This window comes from Lagenorhynchus albirostris, chromosome 7, assembly GCF_949774975.1.
Source record: "Lagenorhynchus albirostris chromosome 7, mLagAlb1.1, whole genome shotgun sequence".
In the NCBI taxonomy this organism is placed as follows: Eukaryota; Metazoa; Chordata; class Mammalia; order Artiodactyla; family Delphinidae; genus Lagenorhynchus; species Lagenorhynchus albirostris.
The window spans coordinates 10,683,878-10,702,062 of record NC_083101.1 but is presented as its reverse complement, the minus strand read 5'-3'; the positions used below and the strand labels follow the sequence as shown (position 1 = coordinate 10,702,062).

Genomic DNA, 18,185 nt, shown 5'->3' with positions numbered 1-18,185 from the left:
GGACTTGGGTTCAGGACCCTGGCCTGGCGTCCATTCTGGTTCTACTGTCCACCAATCACGTGGTCTTGGGCAAGTTACTTCCCCACTCCAACCCTCGTCTCCTCATCTGCAAAAAATGGGACTGTACCCCATTCTGAAGATTGATTGAGATCAGTCGTCCCAAGTAGGCCATCAAGTGCTGGGAGTTTCATCCCTTCCTCTACCTCTCCCCTGAATTTTTTTGGGTTGGGACTAATTTCTTCTGGATCCAGTGAGAGGGCAGTAAGTGGGGTTTGACCCCAGGCTGCAATCTGGGGAGACAGAGGGGGTGACTGAGGCTTGAAGGGGCACATTCACACAAGAAGTTATTGGTAACCACTGAAAAATAAGTAGCCATTTCCTGAGCACCTATTACATGCAAGGTCCCAGGCCAGGCGCTCTGTTTACTTTGCCTCATTTAACTGGCAACACTTCCCTTCACAGAGCCCCTGGGACCAAGCATCACTGTCTCCACTTTACAGAGGGAAAACAGGGCTCAAAGGAGAAGTCACTAGAAGGACACCCACGCCCAAACTGTTCACAGCCATTCCCTTTAAGGAATGAGGCTGGAGGCAGTAGTTAGTGAGCGGACACTTGTGTTATTTTTTAGCCATATATATATGTATGTATATATGGCAGCCGGCATGTAATTTAAAACATTAAAAAAAAATTAAAAACATTGGTTTGTGTGCTAGGAATAAAGTTGTATAGAAATGTGACAGGGGGACCTTCCTGGTGGTCCAGTGGTAAAGAATCTGCCTTGTGATGCAGGGGATCCGGGTTTGATCCCTGGTCGGGGAACTAAGATCCCACATGCCGCCGGGCAACTAAGCCCGCGAGCCACAACTATTGAGCTCGCTCACCTCAAGGAGAGAGCCCGTGTGCCGCAAACTACAGAGCCCATGTGCCCTGGAGCCTGCACACTGCAACTAGAGAAGAGTAAACCTGCACGTCACAACTAGAGAGAAGCCCACGTGCCGCAACGAAGATCGCGCCTGCCGCAATGAAAGATCTCACTAAGACCAGACACAGCCAAAAAAGAAAAAAAGAAAAAAAAGAAAATGAAAAAATAAAATAAATAAATATTAAAAAAAAAAAATGTGACAGGGCCCAGAAGAGGCACAGAGGAGTGAGACCCAGGTTCAATGCCCTGTGTCAGCTGCAGGACCTGGGCCTGTCCCTTCCATCTCGGCAACAACCCCGGGATCATGGTGGGGCCATGAGCCACCCCAAATTGCCGTAATTGAAGGCACAGGCCTCACCCGAAGAATAACAGTGGCTGCAACACTGGGGGCTTGGGACAATGAGTGACTCTCCTGTCCTCAGGCTAGTCTTTAACACTGTTGTGTCCAGGATGTTTTAAGAATTAGAAAAAAATTAAAGAAATGAAATAGCATAAAAGTCCTCTCTGGCTGGGCTGTGGCCCAGACTCCACAAACTGCATGGGCCTGTCACAGAGGCCCTGCCCAGCCGTCCACCTGGCCCACCATGTTCCGTCTTCATCTGGGCCTGGCATCAGGAGGGTGGTGTGTCCGAGAACTCCACGGTGCTCGTCCCAGGGCCTCAGAGGTTTCTCCTTCTCTGTTAAGAGTCACTGGAACATGGGAGAGGCCCCGGGGGCCTGTGGGCAAGAGTTGCTGAACACAAGAGCTTGGAGCACAGGCATGGGGCCACAGCCCACGCTGGCGACAGGGGGTGGTGGTCAGGCCCCCTGAGCATCTCAGGTTCCTTCTGGCACCTGGGTCACTTTGCTACCCAAACAGGAAAAAAGTCTTAGAAAAAAACACACTAAAAATATAACAAGGTAAATAAGACCAAGTCTCTACATCTAGCAAATTGTACCCCAAGAGAGCCCGAGTGGAAGTGTGACTGACACTACAGAGGCCAGAAGCCAGGAGCGAAGAAAGCAGCAGCATCCCACTTTTTGAGAAAGGGCGAGTCCCCCTGTCATGGACCAGCTAGCCCGTTATTAACTGCCAAGAAATTCTGGACAGATCATTCGGTAATGATTTGAGAGCGCTCAGAAAAGGAAGTGGTGACCAGAAATGCCAACAAGGGTCACTGGGAATTAAATCAAATTGCTCTTGCCTCCCTGCTTTAATAACAGGGCAACTGCACCCAATCCAGATATATTAATACCTGGGTTTCTGTAAGACCTGGCAGTTCGTCTATGTATCTTTGGGGCTACAGTGGGAAAATGTGGACTCACAATGTAATAATGCTTTAGTAACAGCTGACCAACCCAGAGCACTTACTACATGCAGGATACTATTCCAAGCACTTTGCATGTATTAACTCAATCCTCAAAGCAAACCTTACAAGATGAGTGTTAATTACCCTCATTGTAAACATGAGGAAAAGGAAGCACCGAACAGTTAGGTAACTTGCCCTAGGTCACTGCTGGTAGGTGATGCAGTCAGATTTGAATACAGGTCTGGTCCCTGAGCCCACAGGTGCACAGCTGATTTTAAACTGACCTAGAGACCCCCACTGATTAACAGGGGAGGGTGGAGGTGGGGGTGGAAGTCCAGATCTCATTGGGACGGGCAGTCAGGATGCTCTGCCCTGGCTGAGGAGTGGGCCCATGACTCCCGCTGGGCCAATCATATGATCTCCAAAGATCCGGAAGTGCCCAGGCTTCACCCTGGATTCTCTGCCCTGCCTCCTGTCCTTCCCTGGCTGGCAGTGTTACAGTCCTTCCCATCTTTGATTTCTCCCCCTTTACCCAGCCCCTTCCCCTATGGTCCCTTTTGGCCATCGATGGTTTCTGTCATTTACAACCAGAGACCCCTGCTTGAGGCAGGAGCTCATAGCTCTCCTCTCAACTCAAATCTACCTCTAAGGCAAGGGGTCCTCCCCTAACCTGACCATTAGTGATGGGTGTGGATGGGTGCAAAAAAAGTGAGAATCTCCGGTGACAGGCCACAGGGCTCTGCGCTTATCCTCGTCCCGTCGATCATCATGTTCGCAATTTGGATTTAGAATACAGAAGGCCTACTCATAAAATTCGCAGCTGCCACAGCGCCAGAATTAATGCTTTGTGCAATGGCAGCCAGACTTACAATGCTTTCAAGACTAGACTGCTGGATGGGATCCAAAGAGATGACATTTAACCAGCGTAATGTAAGGTCTTTCGTGTTTCCGAAGAATCCATTGTGCAAGTACCAGATCAGGGAGGGAGAGTTGACTGTACAGTAGTTCATGGGAAAAAGCTCCCACCGCAAATTCAGTGAGTCACCAGAATAATGTAGCTGTTGAAAACACAAATGACTCTGGTAATGCAGGCTGCGTTACTAGAGTTGGAGAAAACTGGAGATGACAGTCCCTTTCAACTTGGCACTTGTCAGTCCCTCCAAAGAGCATGTTTCCAGTTCTGGTCTTCATACTTTAGGAGGGGCAATGACAAACACAGTGCATTAAAATAAGGGTGGCCAAGGTTGTGCAGAAAGGACTGAGACTCAAGGGTGTTGATCACCCTTAGATGATCCCTGCGTGCAGGGGAGTCCCAGAAAAGATGCCCCTGGCAAAACATTAGGGGACCAGCTGTGGAAATTACAGAGATGTTTTGATCAAAGCCCTTGGGGTGGCAAATAACCTAAACCACTGGAGCTTACTCAGCAAAATAAGGAATTGACTCTAAGAAAACAGGTGTGTTTCAGGACGGCAGCCTCGGGGACTGGAGCTGGGAGCTGGAAAGCTGACAGGAAGCAGGGCATCTGACTCTCCACCTCTCTCTCCTCTCTGCTTTCTTGCGACAAAAGTCTTCTCTGCTTCCTGGGGCACTGTTGGAAACTGCATCCTAGCCCTGGCACCACGTAATCCACCAAACTGCTCAGGCCTGGGGGTGATGGGGACAAAGAATGGGGGAGAAGGTGAGGAAGCCAGAAGAGGGCAGGAGAGGTGGGCAGGGGCCAAACAGGCAGGCCAGTTATTAAAGAATAATCCAACAAACACCTGGGTGCCCACTGCCCAGCTTCAAGCGCAAATATCACCAGGAGCAAGTACTCTTCAAGGCCCCCTGAATCCCCTTCCTTCCTCTTCCCACAGTTAACCCCTCTGGAGGTTTAGGAGTTACTCATTCTTGCTTTTCTTTATAGTTTCAGTACATATGGATGTATACCTGAGAAACGGAAGGTTGCCTTTGGCACGTCTTGATTTTTCTATGAGGGGGATCATACTTATAGTGTCTTCTGCTATGCTGCTTTTTTGCTGAACATTTTTTTTTGGTTGCGCTTCATGGCATGTGGGATGTGGGATTTAGTTCCCTGACCAGGGATGGAGCATGTGCCCCCCACAGTGCAAGCTTGGAGTCTTAACCACTGGACCGCCGGGAAGTCCCTTTTGCTGAACATTTTGTCAGATGTTTGCATGTTGATACGCAGAGCTGTAGTTTGTTCATTTCCCTGACTTTTGTAGCTTTCATTGTTTGACTGTACAACCATTTATTTCTACAGTCCTTGACTATTCAGCTTCTTTCCAGCCTTCTGGAACTACAAACAGTGCTGAATGTGTCCCTGGGAGTGGAATTGCAGACGCAGCCTGGGCCCATCTTCTACTGTGTTAGCGTAAGGTAGATTCTGACTCACCCAGGACTTTCCAACAGTCTGATGGGATAGGCTATCCTGCAGGGTAGTGAGATCACATTCACAGGGGTGAGGGCTGTGTGTTGGGGGTGGGGCAGAGGCTCATACCCCAACCTCCCCAAGCTTTACTGAAAGAGTGTCTGGTGCAAGGAATGAGCTGGGGGCTTAGGGGTTATTGGACATGGGTTTAAATCTCAGCTCTACTACTCTCCAACTGTGTGACCTTGAGCAAGTCATTTTCCTTTCTGAATCTCTAGTTTTCTCTTTAAAATGGCTGTGTACCTATAGCAGTTTCAGAGGGAACCAAGGGGCCTGGGAAGGAAGATACTTTGAGGAAATGAAGAGAGGCGAAGCTGGTCTCCGGACCGTGGGTTACCTTCAGGGGATGGAGTGAGTGGGCAAGTTCAGCACAGAGCCCCCTCCCCAAGCAGTCTGGGCTGAGGGAGGAGAGAATATGGCAGGCTCCCTGAGAAAGAAGAGATAGTCAAGGGTGGAAAATATCCCCCCAAACCTCTCTTGGAGTGGCTAGAAACTGAGTGACTCCATCCCACGGGCAGAGCCTGAGCCAGTGAAATACTTCTGCTGCCACCATAACTGTGACCCACCCATCCCCACTCCTTCCCCTTGCTTAATGGTACACATCCTGCAGGTTCAGCCCCTGCCCAAACCCAGGGTTGGCCATACCTTCAGCCGCTGCTGGGCATGAAGCCAGACAGCTCCTGATTACAAAGTCTTCTCTACATCATGAGGTGTATCTGCGCTGTGGGCCCCTTGGGTGATGGCTTAGGGCATTTGGAGCCTGACAAAGGGCATCCGGAGCTTTAGCTTGAAGTATTTTAACCTAAAGTGACAAAGATGGATGTCACCAACCGCCCCACCCCCCGCCATTCTCTGACCACTTACTGCACACCATTAAGAGGCACCATCTCACCAACTCTTGACAAGGCAACCACTGTCAGCACTCCCATTTTAGAGATGAGGAAACCAAGGCACTGAATGATCAGTTAGCTTGCCCAAGGTTGCAGAGCTAGTAGTTGGCAGAACCTGGGTTTAACCCAGAATTGTGGCTTTAACGCCCTATCTCTGGGGAAGGAGCTCTGACTTAGTCTGGGAGCTGGGCAAGGGAAGGCCAATCCAGGGGAAGTGATACTGGAGCTAGATCCCAAGGTAAGTGTCAGGCCAAGAGGGTGGGAAACACTGTGTGCACAGGCCCAGGGTGGGAGTGAAGATGGAGGGATAGAAAAAAGAGCCCATGTGGATAAGTTCTGGGAGTAAGATGGGGCAGGGGACAGGGGCAGAATGAAGCAGGAGAAGTGGACATGATGTTTTGGTCTCTGAGGGCTCTGGAATTCATGGTGGGTGATTCCAACCACAGACTCCTGGGTCAAGCAGAAACATTTTAACCCCAGCTACACTGCTACGGGCTGAGTGGTCGCTGGGCCTGGTGGACAAGGTCTATCCAGGGGACTCTGGGAGTGATAGGCTGCGCTGGGGAAGGCGGTTCTGGGCACTTCAGGTAAAGCAGGAGCAGCTAGGTGGCTGGGGCATGGGCTGCAGGGCGCCTAAGCAGACAGAAGGGGGAGAGGGCCTGGGGAGGAGCCGTGTTCAGGACCCATGCCTCGAGCTGGGGGGATGGGTGGCCACATAGGCCCAGATGGGTCCCTGGGGAGCCAATTCAGTGACCTGGGCCCTTTGAGCGTTAGAATGGGGGTGGGGCAGCCTCAAAGCCGCCATTGTCGCCCCCTCACCCGCCTGTCTAGGACCTAAAATAGAGCAGGAGAACGGCAGATCTCCGTGAGAAGCATTTCTGGCAAAGAGGTCTGGGAGGAGGGGGTGTGAATCACCACTGGGAACACCTGAGTTTGAAGCTCCCAAAGCCCAGCTGTCCCAGCCCCATCCCCAGGGAGCCTGGAATCCACTGGCAAGTCGGGGAGTGGGGTTCCTCAGTCCTACTCCTGTCCAGCTGTGGGGAGGGGACTGCATTCTGGCCCCAGCTCTGCCACGGAGGTGCTGGATGACTGGCCAAATCTGCCCCCTTAGGGCCTGTTTCCCAGACTTCATGTGCTGTGAGGCCCCTGGAATTCACAGCAGGTGGTTCTGATATAGGCCTCAGGGTCAGACAGACATGGGATGAGGTCCCAATTCTTTTCCTATTGGCTGAGTGAGCTTGAGCAAGTCCCCCGACCTCCTGGAGCCTCAGTTTCCTCATCTGAAAAATGGACATTGAAACCAAGTCCTGTTCTTTCTGGGTTTCAGCTGAACTATCCAACAAGGATCTTGACAGCTCCTGGGGCCTCCCTCCATGTGCTCCAATGGCACACTCTGTGCTGCCAGGAATGTTAACAGTGACCTCACTTTTTAATGTCCTGTGCTTTGCATACTGCCTCTGGCTCACCACATCCTGGAGGGCTGATATGAATATCGTTTCCAGCCCTCTCCATGGGAGATCTTCAGCCTCAGTACTGTCCACTCCTGGAGGAAAGGGGTCTTGGATCCCGACTGGGCCCTCATGGGCACCTACCTTGTGTCATGCCTGGAACCCTGGGGGGCAAGGATGAGCCTCCCCTTTGTGCAGATGGGGAAACGATCGATTGTCTCAAACTGTGCACCAGTTCGGTGCAGCTGCAGAGGCAGGCGCGGTTGTGTGGGGCTGGCGTGCCCTCTAGCGGCCGCCGTGCGCCACACTCCGCCCCGCGGCTAGAGCTGCCCAAGGTCCGACTGGCAGCCGTCGACTGGCAGGGAAGTCCCTTCTTGGAGCCATCCGCGGTCCACCGTGCTGCTGCCCCACCTCACCCGGGCTGACAACAGTCTCTCCCAGGCTCTCTCCACTCATGGTTTCCCAGAGACCCCACAGCGGCTGGTCGCCCCGCCCCGATTGCCATGGAGACCGCTTATACAGTTTCCCCCTTCCCCTCCACCTTGTCCTAAGTAGGGCCGGCAGGCCGCCGGGGCGGGCGGCCACGGCCCCATGAACAGCAGGGCCCCAGGGACGCTGGCCGTGGAGAGAGTGAAATTCTTCGGCCAGCACCGCGGGGAGGTGAGGCCCTGTAGATCTCTGCCCAGATCTTAGGCTTCTTGGCTTTAGAGTGGTTTCTGGTTCTGTGTAGTGGGAGCCCGAGTGTTCTCTGGGCTCCAGTTGCGGAATGGGCTCTAGAATTCTAAGCACTGGTTCCACAGGGGGCTCAAACTCCTGGCTGATTCCAATGCTCTTTTGACTCTGGCTTAAGAGGGAACTCGGGGCTTAGAGTAGATTTTTAACTAGTTCTGGGCTTCAGCTCTAGAATGGGCTCTTGGCTTCTACAGAAGGCTCCAGCCTCTGGCTTCAGTGAGGGCTCGCTCTGAGCTTCAGGTTCTGGTCTTTTTTTTTTTTGATTTTTGGCTGTGTTCAGTCTTCGTTGTTGCGCACGGGTTTTCTTTAGTTGCGTCCAGCGGGTGCTACTCTTTGTTGTGATGTGCAGGCTTCTCATTGCGGTGGCTTCTCTTGTTGAGGAGCACGGGCTCTAGGCATGCAGGCTTCAGTAGCTGTGGAACGCGGGCTCAGTAGTTATGGCTCACGGGCTCTAGAGTGCAGGCTCAGTAGTTGTGGCGCACGGTCTTAGTTGCTCCGTGGCATGTGGGATCTTCCCAGACCAGGGTTCGAACCCATGTGCCCTGCATTGGCAGGCGGATTCTTAACCACTGTGCCACCAGGGAAGGAAGCCCCAGGCTCTGGTCTTACAGGACAGCAGAGAGGGCTCCAAGCTCTCGGCTCCCCTGCAGGGTGGTTCCTGAGTTCTGGTTGTTGAGAGAGGCCTGAAGTCCAAGCTCCAACCCCAGGCTCCTGGGGCAGTATTTATGGCTGGCCCAGGAGTCTGGGGTTAGGGATGAGCAGAAAGGTGTTTCTTGCCCCAGGATAGGACTTTTGTGCTCTCCTTGCAGGTCAACTCTTCTGCCTTCTCTCCCGATGGCCAGAAGCTGCTCACAGCCTCCGAGGATGGCTGTGTATATGGATGGGAGACCCAGAGTGGGCGGCTGCTGTGGAGACACATGTGGGGCTCTTCACCCCAGATGGGGAGACTGAGGCCTATGGCCCTGTTGTGGCTTTCTACAGAGCCTACCACAATGACCTCTGACATCTGAGCCGAGCATCCATGCAAGACAGCCCAGGCAGGGCAGGGGCGCGAGGTCAAGGAGACAGGACCTGACCCCTGGGGTCCTGAGCCTCTGACTCTAACAGACCTGGACTCAAATCCTACCACTTAAAAAATCTACATAATACCCTATTAACCATTTTAAAGTGTACAGTTCAGTACATTCACACTGTTGTGCATCTAGCTTCCAGAAGTCTCTTCATATCTTGCAAAACTGAAACTCTATACCCATTAAACTCCCCATTCCTCCCTTTTCCCAGCCCCTGACAATCACTGTCCTGCCTTCTGTCTCCATTTTGACTAAGTACAATACCTGGTATAAGTGGAATCACACACTATTTCTTTTGGTGACTGATTTCACTTAGCATAATGTCCATCTATGTTTACCCACTTTTTTGACTGTGATTGAACTCAAGTCATGTCACCTTCTCTGCACCTATTTCCTCTTCAGAATAGGGATAATAGTTGCTACCCTATAGGATGAGATAATGCAAGCAAAGTACCTGGCACCCAGTAAGAACTCAGTAGACATAACTTATGATTATTAAGACAAGAAAAAACAAATCTGGTAATTATAGGGCAGATTGATTCATGTTGTAATAGGGAAAGTCAAGGGGCTGGGGAGCTCTAAGAGGGTAATGAACCTACGCCGGGCTGTCAAGGAGTTTCTGGGAGGTGTCTGCCATTTGATTTGGGTATTGATCTTCCAAATAGGCAAACTGAGTTGGGCATTCCAGACCAAGGCATGGAAGCCCAGGAATTTTCCAGGTGGCTGGAGGGTGAGGGTTAGAAGTGAGGAGAGAGGCGGTAGGCAACGAGACTGAAGAAATTAGCAGGGGTTGGACTGCAAGGGCCAGAGGTGGAGCGCAGTGCCCCGTTCCTTGACCACGGCCGCCCACCCAGGCCCCCGTGAGGTTCTGCCGCTTCTCCCCCGATGGCTGCCTCTTTGCCAGCACCTCCTGTGACTGCGCCATCCGCCTGTGGGATGTAGCAGAAGCCAAGTGTCTGCAGGTCCTACAGGGTGAGTGGGCTGGGTGGAACTGGGAGCCAAGCAGCCAGGCCTGGTTTCCCTTTCGGACCCTGCTGTGTCCTGTGCTACCTCGCCCCCTGGCCGGTGCCTGCAGGTCACCAGCGAAGTGTGGAGACCATCAGCTTCAGCCCTGACTCAAAGCAACTGGCATCAGGCGGCTGGGACAAGAGGGTGATGCTCTGGGAGGTGCAGGTAGGTGGAGGGGCAGCCAGTGAGGCCTGGGATCCAGGGATGCACACCGTCCACAGTGGCCACACTTTCCAACTGGGAAAGGTTGTTCGTCTTCCCCACCCCTGGCATCCCATTCCCTTGCATCTGGCTGCAGCTACCTCCCCAGTTCCCCTCTCCCTACCCTCATGCCTCAAGACCTCTGCCATGAGATTCCCCCTGCCTGTACTGCCCTCCTCTCTTGCCAAGGCCCGGGAAGCCTCCCCTAACCCCTATGCTGCATCACACTACCCAGGCAGCCCCACAAGGAGGGCCTGGGTCTGACTCACTTGAGGCAGAGAACCTGGCACGCAGCCTCTGCGCTCTTTCTTCCAGTCAGGCCAGGTGCTGCGCCACTTGGTGGGACACCGAGACTGTCCCAAGCAGTGACTTCGCACCCAGCTCAGACTGCTTGGTGAGCCCCACCTCTGCCCGGGCCCCACCTCAGTGGCCTAACAAGTGGTTAGAATTCTACACCTTGACAGTGACTTAGCTCTTCTGAGCCTGTCCCCTCCTCTGTAAGATGGGGATTCAGCAGGGCTTGGTGAGATGGTGCCTGCTTTCTGTGAGCCTAGCCAGTCGAGGAACCGGGAGGCACCATGCTTATGGCGGCTGTCTGCAGGCCACGGGCTCTTGGAATTCCACCATCCGCATGTGGGACCTTCGGGCAGGGACTCCAGTGATCTTCCACCAGGAGCTGGAGGCCCACAGTGGCAACGTCAGCTGCCTGTGCTACTCAGCATCTGGCCTATTGGTGGGCTGGGTTGCCTAGGTTCCAGGGTGGCCCCTTGCTGACTACAACTCTTTGAGGGTCACTCTTTGAGGCCATTTTGGGGGCAGGGTATGCAGGCCCCAAACCTCTATGCTTAGAGCTGTCTGCTTTCCAGGTGTCCGGCTCCTGGGACAAGACTATCCACATCTGGAAGCCCTCAACCGGAAGCCTGCCTGTCCAGCTTAAGGGCCACATCACCTGGGTGAAGAGCAGAGCTTTCTCCCCTGATGGGCTGCAGGTGGCCAGCACTGGCTACTCCCACATGGTAACCCCACCCCATCAGGCCTTCCTTCCTGTGAACTCCTACCCCACATCCTCCCTACCGGAGCCCTCAGCACCCCATGTCCAGAAATGTCCACATCCCTATCTGCCCTAAATAGGAGGCTACCAAGGGCAGGACCCAGGTGCCAACTACTTCCTTACCGAATGCCTGGCACTAAGGTCTGCACTGGCCCAAATGTTAGTGGCACCGACATTTCTATGACTCAGCTTCAGGGGAAAGGAAAGTATTGCACTGAATTTCTGCATCAGCTATTACGCAGCCCTTGTTAAACACACCTCACAGACAACAAAACCCAGATCAAGAAGTTAACATGTTGGCTAAGACTCACCCCAGTGTGATTTTGTCAAAGATGCCAGACTTGCCTATGAGACTTCCCTACCCCCCAGCTTGTTTTGATTTCCAGGTCAAAGTCTGGGACTACAATACAGGAAAGAGCATTGAGACCCTGAAGGTAAGGTCTGTGGCTACAGCAAACAAGGGTGCAGAGGAAGGCCTGCTAGGGGAGGCCCGCACCCACAGAGCCCCATACCATGCTTTTGGCAGGGAGTCCTGGATGTGGCCCACGCCTGTGCCTTTACCCCAGATGGGAAACTCTTAGTGTCTGGAGCTGCTTAGGCAAAATTCCAAGTTCACTGCAAATCACCCAGAGCTGCTCAAACAGAACATCACTACCTATGGCTCTGAAGACCTTCCATCCCTGCTTCTCCCTGCCCAGGGGGCACAGGACCAAAGTAACCATAAGAGAGTGCCCAACAGGCCCCTGTGGCCAGGGCTGCCATGGCCCCCCACCAGGGCCAACAGCAGCAGGCCAGCCTGCTGGGATCCATCAGACACCCGGTAACCATAACCAGGGCCGCACCAGCCCATCTCTCCGGCACTTAGTAGAAACCCCTATAAACACAAAGCAACACCAGCCAGTTTGTTTGTTTTATTGACACCTGGATGCTCAGGCCTTGACCGCGTACTTCCGGAGTGGGTACAGCCGCTCCTTCCGCTGCTGCTTCTTGGTCTTCAGGTTCTCTTCGTGTTTGTTGAGCCGGCGGCGCATGGCACGCGTTTTCTTGGGCCGCAGATCCAGGGGCTTGTACTTCTTGCCCTGGGTGAGGGGGAGCGGGGGAACATGAGGACCAGGGTTTGGGAGCTATTGCGGTAGCTAAGGAAGCCACAGAGTCGGAACTGAGACGCTGGGATGTGCCTGGGGAGATGCAAGCGTGAGGAGCTGTATGACACCCAGCCCAGGAGGGGACTGGAGACTGAAGTGTTGCCAGGCCATACTTTGCTTCCTAGCTCTTTAATTCCCCCAAGTTCAAGGCTGGGAAGGACTGTCCTCATTTTCCTTAAGTATATTGATTTGCTGGGCTAGGAAGTAATTTTGCCCAAATCTCAGTGAAGCTGTAGTGGAACTTGGGGTGCACACCCAAGTCAACCCACTCCCTACTTGGTGCTCTTTCCACCAGATTGCCAGCCGTGGAGTCAACATCACACCCCAACCCAGCAAGGGAAGTCTGGTACCCACCGAGTCCTGGGGGCATTTCCTGTTATCTTCGCTTAAATTATGTGTGTGTGTACGGGAGGGTGAGATGTGCAGCTTAAGCTGGTGCTCAATTTATCTGAAGGACCTGCCAGGTACCTGTGGTGACATTCCCACCGAACACATGCATCTGAGGGAAGACCTGGCTCGGCCGAGACCATCCTGCTATGAGGGGCCAAGCCCCTCTTCCTGACTTGGCTCCTGTTCCTAGACCTTTCTCAGGGCATTGTCTCTCCATCTCTGCTCCCACTCGTTCCCGACCCACTTCCTCCTCAGTGAGGAGTCTAGGCTAAGGCAGCTCTCATGGTCCCCTTTGTTCTGCAAAGGTCCCCTGGGGCCTCTTCATTTTGAGGCCCTGTACTGGGTGCTGGTTTAGCTACAAATGAGACCTGCTCCCTGCTCAAGGAGCTCCCAGCACAGTGGAAAATGGAAAACAAGTGGTGCATCAGTGTGGAGGAGGAAAGAGATTAAGGAAGGTTTCACCTAAATGACTGACAACAGCCTTGAAAGCAACGGGCACGTCAACTGCAAGAGAAACCAGAGTGGGCACAAAAGCCCTGAAAAGTGACAGCTCAGGCTGGGAGCTGCCAACAGCCTGGAGGGGTAGGCACATGGCAGGCGTATGTGAGCTAAGCGGGGTTCAGGTCATGAACAGCCTCAGCGCAGAGAACTGCAGGGAAAAAGCTAAGCAGGAGATGAGGGCAAGCTCTGTGGGGGGACCTGGAAGCATGAATGTCTGTCCACCCACATCCCTCATATCAGTTGGTACAGGTCAGGGCTTCATCTGTTTCCAATTTACCAAGCACCTTAGAGCTCTGCTGTCCAAGAGTGGCCACTAGCCACACACTGTTTACATCCTTCAGTCACTGTGGCCACATAAGCACTTAATAGGCACACATGGCCAGAGATTACTGTATCGAACATCAACGTTTCTCATAGAGACCTTACCTCTATCTCCAGGAGTCCTGCCTGGCTGTTTGGGGGAGTGTACTCACTGGATGGTCATGAAGGCAATTTTTCCAGGCCACAACTCTACATGGTCCCCTCAGAGGCTGATGAAAGCTCCAGACCCAATTCTCAGAATACGTTCCCCCAAACAATGCACACACGTCCGGGGGTGGCAGCAACCCTCCCCCAACATGCTGCTGGGCAGCCAGCCCCGGCACACCGTGATGACTTCTTTGATGTGTCAAACCCTCCAGTCATTCAAACACTAATTTGGGTATTGATATGAAGCCATTCTGCAGATGCTATCAAACCCCCTAATCAGTCAGCTTTAATTAAGAGATTATCCAGAGTAACCTGGGTGGGCCTGATCACAGTTGAAAGGCCTTAAAGGCAGGGCTGTGGCTTCCCCCAAGAAATCCACCTGAGGGCAGCAGCTTCAACCAAACCTTGAGCTCCAGCTTGCTCACAGATCCTCTCTTCCCAACAAGTGTGTACCCCACCATCAAACAAGCCATTTCCTTGTAATAAACCAAATGTGTGCATACACAGTATATAAAATCTCCTACTGGTTCCACTTCATAGCTTGAACCCTGACAACACTAGTTTTAGGCACAAGCAAAAAATGATTATAAAAATTCTAGGCTGAGTGAGGGGCAGGCACCTGTGGAAAATCTCCAGGAAGCACTCAATCCACCCTTACCAAGACATGGTTTGGAACCTAGGCCCAATCCATTTACTGTAGGTGGCGCTGGGCAACTTAACCTCTCTAAGCGTTGAGGTCATCATTTGAAAAATGAGGATACCAGATGCTTGGCAGTGACTGACAGTGCTAGCAAGACCATTAAAACATTTAAACAAGACTGCCCAAACTCAGCTCGTGAGGTTTTATTCAAAACCCATCTCCAGCCAGACTCCCACATCTTTGATTTCTTGACAACTGCAGCCCCAAGGAAATGCAGTCTGCATGCCACATGCTAGTAAGAAGGCGAACACATCCACAAACTGAGAAGTCTCTAGAAAGCCCAGTCCCAAGCACCCCAGCAGAAGCTTGCCATACTGCTCCTCTAGCCAAGCACCACTGTCCCTTAGCCACTAACCTTATAGAATTTCCTGAGGTTCTCTTTCTGAGTCTGGTTAATGACGGTGAGTACACGGGCGATGGATTTGCGAACAACACGGCTACAAAACAGAGACATCGATCAAGATGGGGAAGACACACAGCACTCCCCAAGGTATCTATTTCAGGGCCTGACCCAGATGTCATAGGGCAGGGGCATTCCCCATCAGCTCACCCACATTCACCCAGGAGGTACCTAACCCAGCCCAGGAGGAAGGTGTTCTGGAGGGAAGAGAGACAATGGATGAGTATCCCAGGACTGGGGACATGGAACGGCTGGCACATCCAGTGCTTTAGAAGAGTTGTGAAGTATTCACTGAGGAGGCTTAATGAGAGGTGAAGGGCAGATCAGGAAAGATCTCCCATCCCAGGCCATATATCCTGAGGACTATGAAGACGACCTAACCAATGCCAATCTGAATGAGCTGACTGGAGGGAATCATGCCACAAGCTGATTAGGGAGTCACAGGAGGGGCCACTGGGGAGGGGACAAGGCTGAAGACAGGAACAGGCTGGGGATAAGTGAATTTGCAGTCATGTTGAATATGAGTGCTGCTTAGTAAATGACTGGTAAACACAGTCTTGAGGATTCAGCATGCACCACCACAGGAATATTATTGGGTGCCCATTTTATAAAAGGGGAAAGAAAAACCTGGGTGGTGAGCCAATCTACCCACCAAGTAGGATGTGGCAGAAGCGGAATTTATGCCCAGGTTGACTAACTCCAAATCCATGCTCCTTTCACAAATCTTGACTCTTGCTCCACATACATCAGTAAGTTACACTACAACTCAAGTAAGGGGTGCAAGGGGTCCCTCAACCAAGTGAAGGGGGATGCGGAAAAAAATCCAAATGCTGGTGGGAGGTAGGAGAAAGGGATCAATGAGACGTTCGAAGGTACCATTAAAATGAGTCTTCAGGGACACCCAGTTCTTTCTCCAGCCAGGAGTTGAAGGAAATTACTCCAGGCAAAGGACCACAGGTCAAAGGCAGGTCACCACGCACCTGGGCATGAGCAAGGGGAGCCAAGAGAGGCTGGCTAGTAAGGGCACGACATTCCGACCCACGGATGCATGGAATGGGCACTTAAACGGACACCTCCTTAAGCCAACTTCGAAAATCCACAAATGTTCCCGACGCATATGTCACCCCACGCCCAGAGGGCCGTAGTCTGGCCTCCCGTCACTTACATCTTGGAGAGTTTGGAAGCCGCGCCGCCTGTTACTTTAGCCACGCGTAGCTGGGACAGCTCCACTTTCAGGTCCTCCAGCTGTTTCAGCAGCTCCTCCTTCTTCTTGCCGCGAAGGTCTCGAGCCTTAATCTTGGCCTGAGCGAAAGAAAGGGTCTGGGTCAAACACCCAGCGGGGCCGTCTCCCCCTCGGCCACTTACCGAGGCTTCCACCGGCCATCGTCCCCTCCACCTGCGTCGTAATCAGCCCCTGGAGGGCGCGCGCCTCGCCCTGGGCCAGGAGCGCGCTGGAGGCCCAGCACTACCGTGCCTTGGGCAGGGCAACCCAGGCCGCAGCAGGCGCGCCCTCGCCCAGGCCTGCTGCGAGGCTGGGCCACTACCCCCATTCCGCAGGGGGAAAAACGGAGGCCCCGGCAGAGCGCGCGTACCTCTCCTGGTCTAGGCCTACGTGGGGAGAAAGCGAGGGGCCGGCTGGGGCGACGCTAGGCCATTACGCAGGGCCTCCCACAGGCCGGGTTGGTAGATGGGCTCTCAGGATTCGCCACGCGACCCCCACCCCAGCCCCTGAGCCCCACAGCACGCGGATGGTGCCCGATTGTCCTACACTCACCATGACTGTAGAGTCAGCCTCCACCGCCTTCTCGGAGGGAAAAAGGAAGGGGCGGAGCTGACCTCCACAACTACAGCCGGGTGGCGGCGGGCGTGGTCAATAACGCTAGCGGGGGAGCCCTGGCTCCGCCCTTCCGCCTCACCCCCGCGCGAGGAAAGCTGTGGTCCGGCCCGCCGAGCCCCGCCCCGAGGAGCCGGAGACCCGCCCAGCAGTGCCCGCGTTTTCTTCCCGCGCTCTGGAGAATACTTGGGTTCGGCGTATTGCCCAGAGCAGCGCTGTGGGGAAGTCGAGGCCTGGGGTGGCGGCAATTTACTGGACTAGTAAGGACTCGGATTCATCCATTCATTTATTCATTCATTCATTCATTTGGTAAACCTTTGCAGGTCGCCCAGTCTGTGCTACTCCGTGCTGGGCGCCGGTGTTCCGGGGGTACAGAGTATGAAGGTTGAAGGTTTTCAAAGATGAATTAACATGGCCTCTGCCTTGGAGGAATTTAAAGTCCAAGGTGGGCGGGGAAGGGCGGGGTCAGACAACTATAATCCAACTGCAAAAATATTCTAGTGGAGACAGCATGCGTTAGGGGAAACATTCATGGCCTTTTCTTAGTGAACCTGACCCGGTTTCAAATTCTTATCCTGTTGCCTGGTGCTAGCTGACTCTCCCTTCCCCTCCCTGAGTCTTAGTTTTCTCACCTGTGATATGGGGTATTTATAAGGATCAGGAAGATAACATGTAAAACTCTTAGCACAAGACCTGATGCAGGACTTCCCTGGCGGTCCAGTGGTTAAGACTGAAGTTCCAATGTAGGAGGCAGAGGTTCCATCCCTGGTCGGGGAACTAAGATCCCACATGCCGTGGGGCATGGCCAACAAAACAAAACACCTGATGCATAACAAGCGCTCAAAATATCATCACCATCAATATTCCCAGTTGAATGAACACTTGAGATGGCCTGAAAGTTAAAAGGCGGATTTCACAAGGGAAAGTGCTCAGGCTTTCTGACTGGACGGTTGCATTGTTGCCCCAACCAGCAAGCATGAATCTGTGCTCTAGTGTCACTCCATTGCCCTTAACAAAGGCACACCCACACGTTAGAGCTCTAGTTAAAGCCAGGTTGGCCCCTTGCTGCTGTCACGTGTCTCCTCCAGGAAGCCTTCTCCCATCCCCTTATGGGTTTCCATTAATGGACAGTAGTCTTGGACTAAATTGGGACACAGACGGCCCTTGTGTGCAGAGCTTTCTGGGCAATCCTCTCTTTAGCCCCAAACATACTGAATTAAAATAAATTTACGTATCTATCTCCACAGCCCGCCTGGAAGTTCTCCAGGGGTCAGAACCATGGCTGACACCTGGTTTGGTTTTTCTCATCTCCAGGCCCAGCATATGGATGCTTGTTGGATGAACTGAATTAATCAGCTTTGCCCAAGATCACGGGGAGGCATGCTTCCAGGAAGTGGAGGGAGGTGGAGAAGAGAGAGCAGAGGACATTCTTGGCATGGATTAGTCTTAAATGGAAGTTGAATGGTGCACAGGGACTTGACTATCATATTTTCCAAATGCTTATAGTTCTATTAAAGGTAATGATTGTGTACATCTTTTCTGAACTTGAAGTCACCTATGACTACCCTGTTTCTCTTACATGCCACATCCAACCCACTCCCAAATTCTGCAGCCTCTTTCTTCAAAATACCCAACCTCTTCCCACCACTGTTACTGGCACCTGCCTGGCCTGAGCTGCCATTGCCTGTCACCTGGACCATTGATGTC

At 52.9% G+C, this 18,185-nt stretch overlaps 2 protein-coding genes across 2 annotated transcripts; one reads left to right on the top strand and one right to left on the bottom strand.

Moving 5' to 3' along the window:
• Window positions 1-7,569: 7,569 nt before the first annotated feature.
• WDR38 (WD repeat domain 38) lies at window positions 7,570-11,638 on the top strand. Its single transcript, XM_060153682.1, is given in 10 exon segments — window positions 7,570-7,638; window positions 8,520-8,628; window positions 9,633-9,752; window positions 9,856-9,953; window positions 10,305-10,342; window positions 10,344-10,383; window positions 10,591-10,722; window positions 10,856-11,005; window positions 11,427-11,474; window positions 11,567-11,638. Coding segments are annotated over 10 exon segments (876 nt in total).
• Window positions 11,639-11,936: 298 nt separating this feature from the next.
• Window positions 11,937-16,525, bottom strand: RPL35 (ribosomal protein L35). Its single transcript, XM_060153298.1, has 4 exons — window positions 16,419-16,525; window positions 15,810-15,946; window positions 14,600-14,681; window positions 11,937-12,119 (listed from the first exon to the last, which is right to left on the bottom strand). The coding sequence occupies exons 1-4, from the start codon at window positions 16,419-16,421 to the stop codon at window positions 11,970-11,972; spliced, it is 372 nt and encodes a 123-aa protein (XP_060009281.1). The 5' UTR covers window positions 16,422-16,525; the 3' UTR covers window positions 11,937-11,969.
• Between the last annotated feature and the right edge of the window lie 1,660 nt (window positions 16,526-18,185).

Coding starts and splice junctions, on each gene's coding strand:
- RPL35 (XM_060153298.1), bottom strand. Junction 14,682..15,809: donor GCTTCCAAACTCTCCAAGAT/GTAAGTGACGGG, acceptor TCTGTTTTGTAG/CCGTGTTGTTCGCAAATCCA. Junction 12,120..14,599: donor ACCTCAGGAAATTCTATAAG/GTTAGTGGCTAA, acceptor CCCCTCACCCAG/GGCAAGAAGTACAAGCCCCT.